We start from the raw sequence: 16,037 nt of genomic DNA, 5'->3' as shown, positions 1-16,037 counted from the left end.
GTTTCTATAGGTATATATATAGGAAAAGAGTGGCTAAAGTAAATGTTGGTCCCTTAGGGGACAAGACTGGGGAATTAGTAATGGGGAACATGGAGATGGCAGAATATTTTGTATCAGTCTTTACAGTAGAGGACACTAACAATATTCCAACAGTGGATAGTAAAGGGGCTATGGGGGGCACAATCACGAAGGAGCTGGTACTCAGTAAGATAATGGCATATAAATCCCCTGGACCTGATGGCTTGCATCCTAGGGTCTTAAGAGAAGTAGCGGCAGGAATTGTGGATGCATTGTTTGTAATTTACAAAAATTCCCTGGATTCTGGGGAGGTCCCAGCAGATTGGAAAACTACAAATGTAACGCCCCTATTTAAAAAAGGTGGCAGACAAAAAGCAGGAAACTATAGACCACTTAGCCTAACATCTGTGGTTGGGAAAATGTTGGAGTCCATTATTAAAGAAGCAGTAGCAGGACATTTGGATAAGCAAAATTCGGTCAGGCAGAGTCAGCATGGATTTATGAAGGGGAAGTCATGTTGACAAATTTGCTGGAATTCTTTGAGGATGTGGCGAACAGGTGGATAAAGGGGAACCAATGGATGTGGTGTATTTGGACTTCCAGAAGGCATTTGACAAGGTGCCACATAAAAGGTTACTGCACAAGATAAAAGTTAATGCGGTTGGGGGTAATACATTGGCATGGATAGAGGATTGGCTAAGTAACAGAAAACAGAGAGTCGAGATAAATGGTTGATTCTCTGGTTAGCAACCAGTAACTAATGGGTGCCGCAGAGATCAGTGCTGGGACCCCAACTATTTACAATCTATATTAACGACTTGGAAGAAGGGACTGAGTGTAACGTAGCCAAGTTTGCTGACGATACAAAGGTGGGAGGAAAAGCAATGTGTGAGGAGGACACAAATGATCAGCAAAAGGACAGACAGGCTAAGTGAGTGGGCAAAAATTTGGCAGATGGAGTATAATGTTGGAAAGTGTGAGGTCATGCACTTTGGCAGAAAAAAATCAAAGAGCAAGTTGTTATTTTAATGGAGAAAGATTGCAAAGTGTCGCAGTACAGTGGGACCTGGGGGTACTTGTGCATGAAACACAAAAGGATAGAATGCAGGTACAGCAAGTGATCAGGAAGGCCAATGGTATCTTGGCCTTTATTGTAAAGAGGATCGAGTATAAAAGCAGGGAAGCTTTGCTACAGCTATACAAGGTATTGGTGAGGCCACATCTGGAATACTGCGTGCAGTTTTGGTTTCCATATTTACGAAAGGATACACTTGCTTTGGAGGCAGTTCAGAGAAGGTTCACTGGGTTATTCCTGGGATGAGGGGGTTGACTTATAAGGAAAGGTTGAGTATGTTGGGCCTCTACTCATTGGAGTTCAGAAGAATGAGAGGTGATCTTATTGAAATGTATAAGATTATGAGGGGGCTTGACAAGGTGGATGCAGAGAGGATGTTTCCACTGATGGGGGAAACTAGAACTAGAGGGCATGATCTTAGAATAAGGGGCCGCCCATTTAAAACAGAAATGAGGAGGAATTTCTTCTCTTAGAGGGTTGTAAATCTGTGGAATTTGCTGCCTCGGAGAAGCTGAGACATTGAATAAATTTAAGACAGAAATAGAGAGTTTCTTGAGCGATAAGGGGATAAGGGGTTATGGGGAGCGGGCGGGGAAGTAGAGCTGAGTCCATGATCAGATCAGCCATGATCTTATTGAATGGCGGAGCAGGCTCGAGGGGCCGTATGGCCTACTCCTGCTCCTATTTCTTATGTTCTTATGAAGTCTCATGGCATCAGGTCAAAACTGGGCAAGGAAATCTCCTGATGAAATCACCTCCCACCCTCCCTCAGCTGATGAATCAGTACTCCATCATGTTAAACACCACTTGGAAGAAACACTGAGGGTAGTAACAAGAACTAACTCTGGGTGGAGACGAAGGCCCTTCTTCACACAGAGGACACCTTCCATCATGTTGTGTGGCAAAATGGGACAGATTAACAGATCTAGAAACACAAAATTGGGCATCCATGATGTGTTGGGGGTCATCAGTAGCAGCAGAATTGTGTTCCATCACAACCTGCAATCTTACTGTCCTTCACTCTACCATTACCATTAAGCCAGGGGACCAACCCTGGTTCAATGAGGAGTGTAGAAAAGCATGTCAGGAGCAGCACCCGATGTACCTAAAAATGAAGTGCCAACCTGGTAAAGCTACAACACAGGACTACATACATGCTAAACAGCGGAAACAGGCTGCTATAGACAGAGCTAAGCAATCCCACAACCAATGGATTAGATAAAAGCTCTGCAGTCCTGCCACATCTAGTTGTGAATGGTGGTGGACAATTAAACAACTAAAAGGAACAGGAGGCTCCATGATTATCCCCATTGTCAATGATGGCGGAGCCCAGATCATGAGTGCAAAAGTCAAGGTTGAAGTGTTTGCAAACATCTTCAGCCAGAAGTGCTTATTGGATGAGCCTTCTCGGCCTCTTCCTGAGGTTCCCACTATCACAGAAGCCAGTCTGCAGCCATTTCGTTTCACTCCACGTGATATCAAGAAATGGCTGAGCGCACTGGATACAGCAAAGGATGAGAGCCCCGACAACATCCCGGCTATCGAGCTGAAGACTTGTGCCCCCGAACTAGCCATGCCTCTAACCAAGCTGTTCCAGTACAGCTACAACACTGGCATCTATTCAACAATGTAGAAAATTGCATAAGTATGTTCTGTCCACAAAAAGCAGGACAAATCCAATCCGGCAAACTACCGTCTGTTACATAAAATATACTGCAGGATATATAAATTACAGTATTTGTAAAATATTCAAGTATTTAGATTATATTCATAACCAATGTCAACATTTTGCCTAGTGTTAAAATCTACTGCTCACCAATGTGAAAGTGCTCGATTTATCTTCAATTTTATGTCAATATTCTAACCAAAGAGTTGCTCACAAGTTTCCCAGTACTCAATTTGTCACCCTATTCATCAATACCCCCTCCCCATTCTAGATAGTCTCGTTTTTGCAGTCGGATTCAAGTGAAATTATAATGGGGAACAAAGAAATGGCAGACCAATTGAACCAATACTTCGGTTCTGTCTTCACGAAGGAAGATACAAATAACCTTCCGAAGGTACTAGGGGACAGTGGGTCTAGTGAGAAGGAGGAACTGAAGGATATCCTTATTAGGCGGAAAATTGTGTTGGGGAAATTGATGGGATTGAAGGCCGATAAATCCCCGGGGCCTGATAGTCTGCATCCCAGAGTGCTCAAGGAAGTGGCCCTAGAAATAGTGGATGCATTGGTGATCATTTTCCAACAGTCTATCGACTCTGCATCTGTTCCCATGGACTGGAGGGTAGCTAATGTAACACCACTTTTTAAAAAAGGAGGGAGAGAAAACGAATAATTATAGACCGGTTAGCTTGACATCAGTAGTGGGGAAAATGTCGGAATCGATCATGAAGGACGAAATAGCAGCACATTTGGAAAGCGGTGACAGGATCTGATCAAGTCAGCATGGATTTATGAAAGGGAAATCATGCTTGACGAATCTTCTGGAATTTTTTGAGGATGTAACTAGCAGAATGAACAAGGGAGAACCAGTGGATGTGATGTATTTGGACTTTCAGAAGGCTTTTGACAAGGTCCCGCACAAGAGATTGTTGTGCAAAATCAAAGCACATGGTATTGGGGGTAACATACTGACGTGGATAGGGAACTGGTTGGCAGACAGGAAGCAGAGAGTCGGGATAAACGGGTCCTTTTCAGAATGGCAGGCAGTGACTAGTGGAGTGCCGCAGGGCTCAGTGCTGGGACCTCAGCTCTTTACAATATACATTAACGATTTGGATGAAGGAATAGAGTGTAATATCTCCAAGTTTGCAGATGACACTAAACTGGGTGTGAGCTGTGAGGAGGACGCTAAGAGGCATGGCAGATGCAGTATAATGTGGATAAATGTGCGGTTAGCCATTTTGGGGGCAAAAACACAAAGGCAGATTATCTGAATGGCGGCAGACTAGGAAAAGGGGAGGTGCAACAAGACCTGGGTGTCATGGTTCATCAGTCACTGAAAGTGGGCACGCAAGTACAGCAGACGGTAAAGGCGGCAAATGGTATGTTGGCCTTCATAGCTAGGGGATTTGAATATAGAAGCAGGGAGGTCTTAATGCAGTTGTACAGGGCCTTAGTGAGACCCACCTGGAATATTGTGTTCAGTTTTGGTCTCCTAATCTGAGGAAGGACGTTCTTGCTATTGAGGGAGTGCAACGAAGGTTTACCAGACTGATTCCAGGGATGGCTGGGCTGTCATATGAGGAGAGGCTGGATCAACTGGGCCTTTATTCACTGGAGTTTAGAAGGATGAGAGGGGATCTCATAGAAACATCTAAGATTCTGACGGGACTGGATAGGTTAGATGCGGGAAGAATGTTCCCGATGTTGGGGAAGTCCAGAACCAGGGGACATAGTCTTAGGATAAGGGGTAGACCATTTAGGCCACTGAAATGAGGAGAAACTTCTTCACTCAGAGTTGTTAACCTGTGGAATTCCCTGCCGCAGAGAGTTGTTGCCAGTTCACTGGATATATTCAAGAGGGAGTTAGATATGGCTCTTACGGTTAAGGGGATCAAGGGGTATGGAGAGAAAGCAGGAAAGGGGTACTGAAGGAATGATCAGCCATGATCTTGTTGAATGGCGGTGCAGGCTCAAAGAGCCGAAAGGCCTACTCCTGCACCTATTTTCTACATTTCTATCAACTACCCAATATGTGTTGAGTATAACAAATTAAATGTAATCCCTTTCATTTTTTGCTCAAATGTTTTATCAAAAATCTATTACATGTATTTCATGAAATGGCAGTAACATTTCAAATCTAAACCAAACATTACATACGGTACAAAATAACTGTCTAATCAATTCAGAGACTTAATTATTCTTTAAGCATGACACTGTACAGTCAACTCCTGGTATCTGATCTAAGCATAAAAGTTCAGTGAAATTAGATCTCTTCTTCATGTCTGTTATATAAAATTCCTGAACCAATAAAACCATTATCTTCTATGTAATGCTGACATGCAATTCACTTCCAAATATAATCCAAAGTCAGCAATTCACTCAGTGAAACGACCAATTACCACAACCCATTTACAAAGATTTGCAAATTAGCGATTTTTATTTGCGTGACATTTCCTGACAGATGAGATTTGTAAAATAATTTCAAAAGGAAGTTATTAAAATTTGAATCTCCTTCCATATGATTACAAAGCAAGATCCAACTGTGGCACTGCTGACTTTGCTGTGGCATATTTTGCTAGAATTCACAGGGCACCATTCAAATCCCAAACCCAGTTGCAGCATATATTCTGCAATTACTGATCGCACTGGGAAACCAAATTATACAACTTTAAATGAGAATTACTATATATTATTGAAATTATTGTCTGTTGTAACATTTTAGCAATTCCACAGTAATAATATATCCTTTTGATATGTGATATAAATAATAATGAGTTGGGGTCTCAGTAAACAGTTCTAAAGAAATATGTTTTTTATTTCCTGTTAAAGTAATGCAAGGTATTACTGCATGTAGTGCTTATACTGAAAATGATTGTATGCCTGTCCAACAAAAATGATTAAAGTCAGGAGGAATGTCATTTGCATCTGTACAAAGGAATGTTTTAAAATATGTGGTGTTTGCAGCACATTTGTATTCATACTGCACTGGCAAGAATTTAAACAAAATAAACTGAAAAGTAGAGATATGGGGCCCAAGTTTCCACACGATAAAAAACGGGCGCCCCTCCGAGCTGGGCGCCCATTTTTCGCGCCTAAAAAAAAAACGCGCTATTCTCGAGCGCCCTGCAGCTCCTTGTCTGCCTGGCGCGGCGCCGTTTCCCTCCCCACCCCCGCCCGCCGTCGGGAACGAACAGAACGGCTACCCCCCCCCCTCGGGAATGAACGGAACAGCTCTCCCCCCCCGCGGGAACGAACGGAACGGCTCCCCCCTCCTCCCTCCCCCCCCGCAGGAACGAACGGAACGGCTCCCCCCCCCCGCGGGAATGAACGGAACGGCTTCCCCCCCCCCCCACTCCCGCGGGAACGAATGAAACGGCTTCCCCCCCCGTGGGAACGAACGATGGCTGAAGCACTTTCACACAGGTAGGAAGATGGTTTATTTAATCTTTTCTTTGCTTATAAATGTTTATTCAGATTGGATTTATTTGTATAATTTTTGTAGAAGTATAAATAAGGATTTATTATAGAATTGAATTACTTCCCTTCCCCCCTTCCCCCCCTCCCCCCCCACCTCGTTCTGGACGACTAATTTGTAACCTGCGCCTGATTTTTTAATGTGTAGAACAGGTTTTTTCAGTTCTACAAAAATCTTCACTTGCTCCATTCTAAGTTAGTTTGGAGTACGTTTTCACTGTGGAAACTTTGAAATCAGGCGTCAGTGGCCGGACACACCCCCTTTTGAAGAAAAAATTATGTTCCAAAGTGGAACTGTTCTACCTGCCTAGAACTGCAGAAAAAAAAATGTGGAGAATTGCGATTTCTAAGATAGTCCGTTCTCCACCAGTTGCTCCTAAAAATCAGGTGCAAATCATGTGGAAACTTGGGCCCTTGGTACTTCTTTAGTCCCAATATCATTAAGTGTACAAGAATTTTCCAAAGCAAATAGTTCACATGGAAAGAAATTTCCTGTTTAAGTTGACTGGTTGTCATTTTGTACAGAAAGTGCCACAAAAATTGTTGTCCATAATTAGAGCACTATATTTGATGAATGGTAACATAATATTGTTATTGTAAACAGAACTATTAACATGTTGTTACACTGCAGAAACCTGCCATTAGTATAAGACATGCAAAATTAAACCTAATCTTAGACACTTAATTCTTAAGTAGAATATTTATAAATATATAATATGGGTATTTCATGACAATTTGAGAGAGAAATTTTGTCCTCATCAAGGTGATGGTTTGAGTGTTGGAGCATATCCCAGGAGCCCAAGGAGGATGTATACAGCGCAGGTGCAGCTGGAGTGGCAGAGAATATCTCAGGAAACTAAAGAAGCATAAATCCAGTGCAGGAACAGCTAGACTGGCAGAGAGCTTCACGGGAGGCCATAAATACAGTACAGAAGCAGCGAGAGCACCAGAGAGCCAGAGGAGCACAAATACAGTGCAGGTGAGGTAATTGTGGCAGAGAGCATACGCAAAGAACCAGAGAGAGATAACTAAAGAAGTGGTGTCACAACGAGCGCAGAGGATGGAGCCCAAGGAATTACAGATAAGTATTTAGGATAAGTATCTAAGGGGATAAGTAACTAAGAGGATAAAATAAACTAAGTAGGGAATACTAACACTGAAGAGATTTGAAATTGTATTAAGTAAGAATCTGGTACACACAAATATTAAAGAAATAATAAATAGGAGTTAAAGGGGTACTAAGATAAAACATATAAAGAACATAAGATGCACACATAAATGTAGACGCTAAATAGAATGATAGGACACCTGAGACCCACTGCACTTCCTGCACCATGTGGGAACTCCAAACACTTCAGATGTCCTGGATAACAACATGTGCAACAACTGGCTGCTCAAGCAGTTGGAATCCCTGCAGAGCATACGTGAGGCTGAGAATTTCCTGGATTGTACGTTCCAGGAGGTGGTCACCCCACAGCCACAAGGTGTTCATGACTGTAAGTGGATGGCCATCCGGCAGGGTAGGAAGAGACAGGCAATGCAGGAATCCTCCCGGAGTGTGGCACTCACTAACCAGTTTTCAGTACTGAATATCGGTACGGGTGACGACATTTCGAAGGAGTGCAGTCCAGAGCATGGCAGCGTGGCAAAGGACTGCACAGACAGGCGTTTCTGCAACCGCCAATTTGAGTACCGCATGGTGTATTGCCTGCCTCCCTGAAACCAAGGTAAAAGACATCACTGGTCTCAAAAAGTAGTCATCTCTGAATTATTCTCAGTGTCACGTGATAGGGAATATAACAATAGTAGAATAACACAGGTTAACCCATGGCTGGAGAAATGACGCAGGAGGGCTTCAGATTCCTAGGGCATTGGGACCAGTTCTGGGGCAGAAAGGACCCATCAATGATGGGCAGGTTGCACCTCAACAGAACTGGGAACAATGTGGTCGTGGAAAGATTAAACTAAAGCTGGGGGGGCGGGGAAGAGGTTCACCGAATTTGGTAGGGGGATGGGCACCAGGATGAAACATTAGAGGAGAAACATGGTGCACACAGGACTGGGAGAGACAAATAGCGCTAGAGTAAAAGAATATTTCAGAAATAGTAGGGATCAGATGGGGGAAAATGCGAGGCAGCCTAGGTTGGGTTTGGAGTGCATGTGCATGTGCTTAAATGCACGTAGTGTGGTAAATAAGGTTGGTGAGCTGCTGGCACAAGTCGCTTCATGAGACCAATATATTGTGGCAATTAGAGCGGACTGGCTCAAAGAAGGGGAAGATTAGGAACAATATTCTTGGCTGCAGAATATTTAGGAACAATAGGGAAGGAAAGTAAAGAAACTATTACAGCACTGGAAAGGGATGTTGTAGTTGAGGGGTTAAAGACAGAGGGGGCGAAATTGCGTACTGTCCCGGTTGGGGGCAGTAACAGCTGCGAGGCGGAACTTCCTGTGCCAGGTGCAGAAATTCTGCCCTGGCAGCTAAATTGGGTCTATCTACCCCAAGAGGAAATGGTGCGGAATTCTCGTGCTCCACTTCCTCTCTAGTGTGTGACTGGGGCGCTAACCACGGGAATTTTCCAGTGCTATGCGGAGAGGCGCATAGCGTGGCGGGAGCACAGGCCCTTCTATTAAAGGGGAGAGCCGCTGTGGACTCTGCATTGGAAAGAAGGGGCCACTACTACGCTACTGCGGAGCGGGGTGCCGTTACAACAGACCGACAGAGAAGCGGAGAGCCAGGCACCAACATCGCGGCACGGATCCCGCGATTTGAAGAGGACAAGGCAGCGACTGGTAAATTGGCCATTTAAAAAAAAATAAATGTCAGCATCGCATCTTCCCCTTAAATTTTTGCCTCGCGAGCAGACTGAAGCCCGGTACATGCCCAGCGAAGCTGGCGCAGGCATCGCCTGCGGCAGTCTCATGGAGCGCTGCCAAATTTTCACTCCAGGGCAAAAACAGGCCGCTGCGTGCTGTGATGATGTTGTCGGCCTGGAGCGCTACTGGCAGGAGAGGGGCACTACCAGTTAGCGCCGTCGCTAACACCCGCAGAATTTTGCGGGAGTCGGTAGCGGCGCCGTGCCACAGGCAAGAAGTCCTTTGCGCCCGTTAGCGTCCCCTGAGTATTAATTAGAGGCGCAACGACCCGAACTTCTCCCCCACGATCTATTTGGTTCAAATTAAGGAATAATATTGGGGTTGTTATGTTATTAGGTGTATATTATAGGCTACCAAATTGTGGTAAAAAGATAGAGGAGCAAATTTGCAGGCAAATTACAGAAAGATGGAAGAAACTATATAGTAGTGATAATGGGGACTTCAATTAGCCAAATTTAGAAAGGGATAGTAACAGTGTAAAGGGCAAAGTGGGGGAAATGTCCTGAAATGTATACAAATAAAAAATCTTGATCAGTGTGTTTCCAGGAAGGAAGCAGTTTTGGATCTAGTTCTGGGAAATGAAGTGGGGCAAGTGGAGCATTTTTCAGTGAGCATTTGGGGAAAAATGATCATATCATCCGGTTTAGAATAGTTATGAAAAAAGAACAGGGATCAATCAAGCATAAACATACTTAATTAGAGGAGAGCTATCTTCAGTGAGTTAAAAAGGGATATGGCCCAGGTGAATTAGAATCAACAATTGGTAGACAAAACGGTAATTGAACAATGGAAGGCCTTTAAAGACAAGATGGCTCGAATGTATAGAGTAGACACATTCCCATGAGGGGGTGGGGGGGAAGGAAGGGCATCCAAAGCTAGAGCTCCCTGGATGGCGAAAGATAATGGGCCCGAAATTGATGATGTCCCACTGCCGCCCATTTCTTGGCAATATTCGAGTGGCCCTTCATTTTTTTTTACAGCCCGCTGCCGCTGAGATCCTCCAGCGTGAATTTCATGGTAATGTAGCGGCTGGCAGCGGGAGCGGGATGTAGCAGCATTGGCGGGCGGTGCAGGCCATTAGACTCGGTAAAGATCGGAGGCAGAGTCCTGCGCATGCGGGATTTTTTTTTTGACGTCGACGTCATTTTTGGTTTGGTTCACAATACTGACAGTGTGTGATGATTGATTGAGCAGGGGGACTAAAGATGAAGAATGCCAGCAGGATGTTGCTGTGGATTTGTTCTTAAGGATCTCCCCTTTCTTCCTCACTCTTGAAATGCTGGAGAACCGAAGTAGATCTCTGAGTGAGAAGAGAAATTAGTATTGATAGCAATATGTTGAACATTTCCAGATAATCATGGTGGGCTGCTCTGAATATGAAGTGCTCCCTTGGATTTGGCCTTTTAAAGACTGAAATTCCATTACTGCACATTAATTAACAAATGACTTGGAATTCACAAAGGCCTGTGGAATTTGTCAGTAGCTTCTGGTACAGGTTGAGCGTCCAAAATCCAGAAACCTCGGGACCAAGGTCGTTCCGGATTCCGGATTTTGGAATGTCTTTGCCTGGGCCGAGGTAGGTGGGGTCGAGCAGCCGAGGTAAAGGGGGGTGGGGGGAGCCGGGACGGACGAAGTCGCGGCAGAGGTCGGGCCGCCGAGGGCCGGGGCGAGGTCGGGCCGCCAAGGCAGGGGATGGGGAATCCTGATTTTGGAACGTTTTCCGGAAGACCCCACCATGGATCAGCCTGGTGTCCGGATTCCGGAACATTCCGAATTTTGGAACTCTGGATTTTGGACGCTCAACTGTATTGATGTCCCAAATGGTTTCAATTTGATCCTTCTCCATGGTTCAATAGCATTCGCGCCTCAGTCAGAAGGTCGTGGATGCAAGTCACACTCCAGTGACTTGCACACGAAATCTCGGCTGACCCTCCTGTGCAGTGCTGAGGAAGCGCTGCACTGTCGGAGGTGCCATCTTTTGGATGAGACGTTAAGCCGAGGCTCCGTCTACCCTCTCGGGTGAGAGTTAAAGATCCCACAGGCACTATTTTGAAGAAGAGCAGGGGCGTTCTCCCGGAGTCCTGGCCAATATTTATCCCTCATCCAACATCACTAAAAAATGTACTTATGGTGGCCAATCTTGGTTTTGGGGTGGAGTGCTGCCATGGCACACTACTACCATCCGCTTAAGGTCGGCTAAGATCAGGTAAGACCTTACTTTTCAGGACGGTATTTAGGGCAGGCAGTAAATGGATCTTAGTGATCAAATTTGCGTTTTTGGACCTTCTCCGATGGGCAGGTAGTATGGACTACCGCCGGCAGTAAATATCTGATGAATTACCGCCGACGGGAATGTGGGCGGCAAGTGGGCAGTAATTGATTTTTTTTTGATCAAACTTGCAATTCTGGGCAGTAATGTGATGAATTTCAAGCCCATAGAGATTGAAAGAGAAAATGGAGGTTTATGACAAATATAAAAAGATACAAAATTCAGTAGAATACAAATTGAATACAGCAAGTACAGAGGAGATCTAAAAAATGAAAGAAGAGCGGCATAGAGAGTATGGGAATAGATTTGCGGCTAACTTAAAAGGGAACCCAAAATCTTTATAAACATATAAACAGTAAAAAGGTAGACAAAGGAAGGATAGGGCCGATTAGAGACCAGCAAGGAGAGCTTCTTGTGGAGGCAGAGAGCACAGCTGAGGTACTAAATGAGTACTGTCTTCACTAAAGAGGATGCGGTCAATGTCGCAGTAAAGGAGGAGGTAGTAGCGAAATTGGATAGTATAAAAATTGATATAAAGAGGAAGTACTTGAAAGGCTGGCAACACTCAAAGTAGAGAGCATCGTGGAAGGCCCAATTTCCCAATCCTTCTTAGATATGAGGAGGTGTCAAAGGACTGGAGGATTACAAATGTTACACCCCCGCTCAAAAAGAGGGAGAGGGATAAACTGGCAACTACCAAACCATTCAGTCGAACATAGAGGGGGAAACTTTGAGACAATAATCCAAGACAGAATTAATTAGCACTTGGAAAAGTATGGGCTAATAAATGAAAGTCAGCACAGATTTGTCAAAGGTAAATCATGTTTGACTAACTTAACTACAATAAAGGAGGAGAAACTGTTTCCAGTGGCAGAAGGATTGACCAGAGCACAAAGATTTAATGTAATTGGCAAAAGGTGACAGGAGGGAAAAAAATGTACAGCAAATTGTTATGATCTGGAATGCACTGCCTGAAAGGGCGGTGGAAGTAATTCAATAATAACTTTCAAAAGGGAATTGGATAAATACTTGAAGTGCTAACATTTGCAAGGCTATGGAGAAGGAGCAGGGGAGTGGGACTCGTTGTATAGCTCTTTCATGATGAGCCAAATGAGCTCCTTCTGTGCTGTATCATTCTATGATTCTATAATTCTTCAGTCACCATAGCAGTATCAAAATCAGAACTGCAAAATAGTTAATTATGCAATCTACGAATCATTCTGCACAAGTACAGACTTGTTCTTTTTGTAGGCAATTTAACTTTGGAAAATGTCTAAATGTAACCCTGCACAGAAAATTAAGCTTTTCGTGTTAACACTTCTGGAAAGCACTTCACGCAAATCAATAACACAGCAGTCAATTTGTGGTTTCCAGGATGTTGGCGATACCTCTCAATCATTACCTTCACAATTAACAAGTTTCACATTAAGTTGAGGTGAATAGTATAGCAGTCATTTGTCAATTTCAAACAAGTCTGGTAGTTTTCCAAAATGCAGAGTGGTCCTCCTGCCCATCTGTTCAGGATTGAGGAAGTGTGAGCATACTGCTACTGCACTATCTTCCAAACGCTGATTTGTCATTCAAACCAGTTCATTGCTAGCAAAGGCGCTACTATCATGATCTGTATATTCGTGTGCATTTTGAACACGGAGAGTATATACTGGAGACCGATATACCGTAGAAATATTTTACTTAGATAGTCCTGGAAATATCATTTTCAGATGTTAAAACAGCTGCGTGTGTGCCTCAATACGATATACTTTGCAATTATCCCAACCATCCTCATAGAGTGTGTCAAATAATGCTAATCTGACCCATTGGTCAGGTGGGACCAGGACCTTCGGGACTCAAACCGCAACTTGTCAAAGACCAACAACGACTGTGATCGATGGTAGACAGTGCTGACGTCTTACACTGCAAGAAAAACATTTTCAAATATTTTAAGGAGAAAGTAAATCAGAGGCTTTGGGTGTCATTCACGATAGCACAATCTCGCAGGCAAGACGTGCAGACCATACCCAAGTGTACCATAGCGTGGCTGCTTCAGTTTAAAAATATCAATTGTAATAAAGCTGTCCTTACTGTGCGCCCCCCCCCCCAACCAACCAACCCACCAACCCGCACCCCGGTGAGTTGGAGGAGAGTCCCCCGCCGCAACCAACCAACCCGCACCCCGGTGATTTGGAGGAGAGTCCACGAGTAATTTGCTGCTCTTCCTATCGCAGATTTACGGCACACGAAATAGACACGACCCGGATTTCTGCGTGTGTACGGGATCTGGTTATTTAAAATAAACCTTTCCCCTTTCAGCCAGGTGCAACACAACCAATAAACACCTCACGTTGCATTTGACTCCACATCAGTTTTCCAAAACAAGATTTCATGTATCACACCTACGACAAAAACCGTCCACGCTTTATGTTTATAAAATACGACCCCCGCCCCCCCCAAAAAATCATGATGATTTTTTTTCCCAATCACAGTTCTCAAGGGCACACGTTTTATTCCCACACTTTATAATTTAAAAAAAGACTCACCAGGTTAAGCACCGTCTCCACGATATCCCTGTTGCTGACCTCTCCCACTTGGATGAGCCCGATGACAACGGCGAATTTCATCTTTATATTCCTGATGGGCACCGACGGGTTAATGCCGGAGATAGACACCATCGAACCCACCATCTCCGCCGGTGGCTGTGGCTGCGGTTTGGTGCCAAGCTCCAGCCCACCGGCTCCCGGCCCCAGCCCGGCGGCTCCTCCCGCTCCAGCCGGAGCCGGGGGCGGGATGTTCACCGGCAGTGCCGGCTTGTCGCTCGCCATGTCCTCCGACCCGAGCGATTTCTGCTTCTCACATTCACCGGCACCAGAGAGAGAGAGAGACAGAGGGGGGCAGAATATTCTGGAAAAAAAGCTCAGCACAATTCAACCCACACCAAAAAAAAAATCAGATAGAAAGAAATAAATAGCCCGCCCTTTTTTTTAAAACAGTGGCAAGACCTGATCCTTTTTTGTTGTTGTTTCTCCTTGAATTTTACAGAGGAATGATTCAGGTTTGTTTTGCTGCCGCTGGCTCTCCTATCACTTTCTCCGCCATCTTCTGCCCCCTCGCTGCAGTCGGCTCCTCTGCGCGTGCGCACTGGGGGTCGGCGGGGTCCCGTTAGACAAGTCTCAGGTGCCCAGGTGACAAGTGCACATGGTGCCAGCTCAAAGCAGCCAGCGGAAAAGATCAGCTTGTTCCAAGAAAGGGGGCAAAAAAACTGCTTCAGCAGCTGCACCAGTATCAACAAAGCACAAGGGGAAATTATGAAACCAGTGCCCCTCCGTTTATTACTCTTTGTCTAAAACCCTTCCTTATTTTGCTGTACTTTTCCACTAACATTTGAAGTGATGAAAATTATGAGAATTGTTGCAATTATCTATAACTATAACAGTGTCATTGTGATGTATATTTCATTTTAAGGATCTCAAAGCAGTACTTTGGAGGACTTTTCAAATGGATTATTGTGCATAATATACGACTGGAAATATCTGCAATAACGTCACGATTCCCGAAAAGGATACGCAATAAACAGGGTTGTCTGCAAATATATGTTTCAGTATATTTATTATTAAGAGTGGAAGTTTTATTATGGCCAATTCATAAAGCATCAATATATTCTATGTAGGGATCAAACTACTATTTTAGTTTTGTGTCTTTTGTAAACATTTAGGTCCTTTTAAAATCGCCTCTAAAATACTATGCTTAAATTAATTATGTATGAGTCATTTTCTCCGTTCATATGTCAGGGTTTGGCTAGGCAGAAGTGCGTTTGAAATTAAGGAGATACAAGGACGGTTTTTTCAAGTATCTCAGGAACGCACATTCCCTACTTTCATCCTGGAATTCCAATTGACTCCACAGAAGATCACTGAACCATATTGACTCATCCCGACATCCCCGCAACATAGAAGAAATAATTAGCATAGCATCAAGTCAATTTATACAGCATCGCATTCTTCCAGACAACAGAAATGGTAAGGAAGAGTCTCAGTGTTCTACAACCGATCAACCAAAATAAACGTTTTCAACGCTAGTCAATTGCTTTCTCTTTATTTATCTCCTTCTAACCACTATGTTGAGGAATTGCAGTGACTTTCATGTGGATCATTTCAGAAATCAACCACAGTAATCTGGATATAAGTGCAAGATCGCCCGCCTTTTGATGTATTTAAGTTTGTACTGGATAAAGTTAGATCATCCCTCTCCTCAGTTTTTACCTTTTTTTGAGAAAATTGAAAGGCCGGAACGTAAAAACAACCAAACACACGGTTTAACAAAGCAGTTATGGATCATTAAATGACAACGTTTATTTTTGTTAAATGAGGCAGAAATGAGGAAACGAAGAGCTGGAACAAGCAAATCCGCTGAAAAGTTTCTCAGAACAGCGTGAGGTGAATTTATTTCAGGTTTCTGTGTGGATGGTTTAGTACTACCATGGAGCAAAAGACTGCCAAACCATAGGAAGAAAAAGGCGTTTTATTGTGTTGTATCAAAAATAGCCATTTCTATTAAAGGCCTTGGCTTCATGGGCAGCTACAACCTGAGGTTTATGCCGTTTTACATTGGGAATTATACAATCTTAGACCTTAACAAAATCAATATTCGTAATGAACCTGAAA

General features: G+C 43.9%; 1 protein-coding gene across 1 annotated transcript in view; it reads right to left on the bottom strand.

Annotated features, from left to right (window-relative positions):
* The window catches only part of nbeaa (neurobeachin a), a 1,211,357-nt gene extending 1,196,876 nt beyond the window's left edge, over positions 1–14,481 (bottom strand). The window contains exon 1 of the mRNA XM_070892347.1: positions 13,917–14,481. Within this exon, the coding sequence (XP_070748448.1) occupies positions 13,917–14,198 (282 nt within the window). The 5' untranslated portion in view covers positions 14,199–14,481. The remainder of the gene's footprint in view (positions 1–13,916) is intronic.
* Between the last annotated feature and the right edge of the window lie 1,556 nt (positions 14,482–16,037).

The sequence above is a fragment of the Pristiophorus japonicus genome, chromosome 10 (assembly GCF_044704955.1).
Source record: "Pristiophorus japonicus isolate sPriJap1 chromosome 10, sPriJap1.hap1, whole genome shotgun sequence".
Classification (NCBI taxonomy): Eukaryota; Metazoa; Chordata; class Chondrichthyes; family Pristiophoridae; genus Pristiophorus; species Pristiophorus japonicus.
Note: the sequence above shows the minus strand (reverse complement) of the source record. Positions and strands in the feature narration are given on the sequence as shown.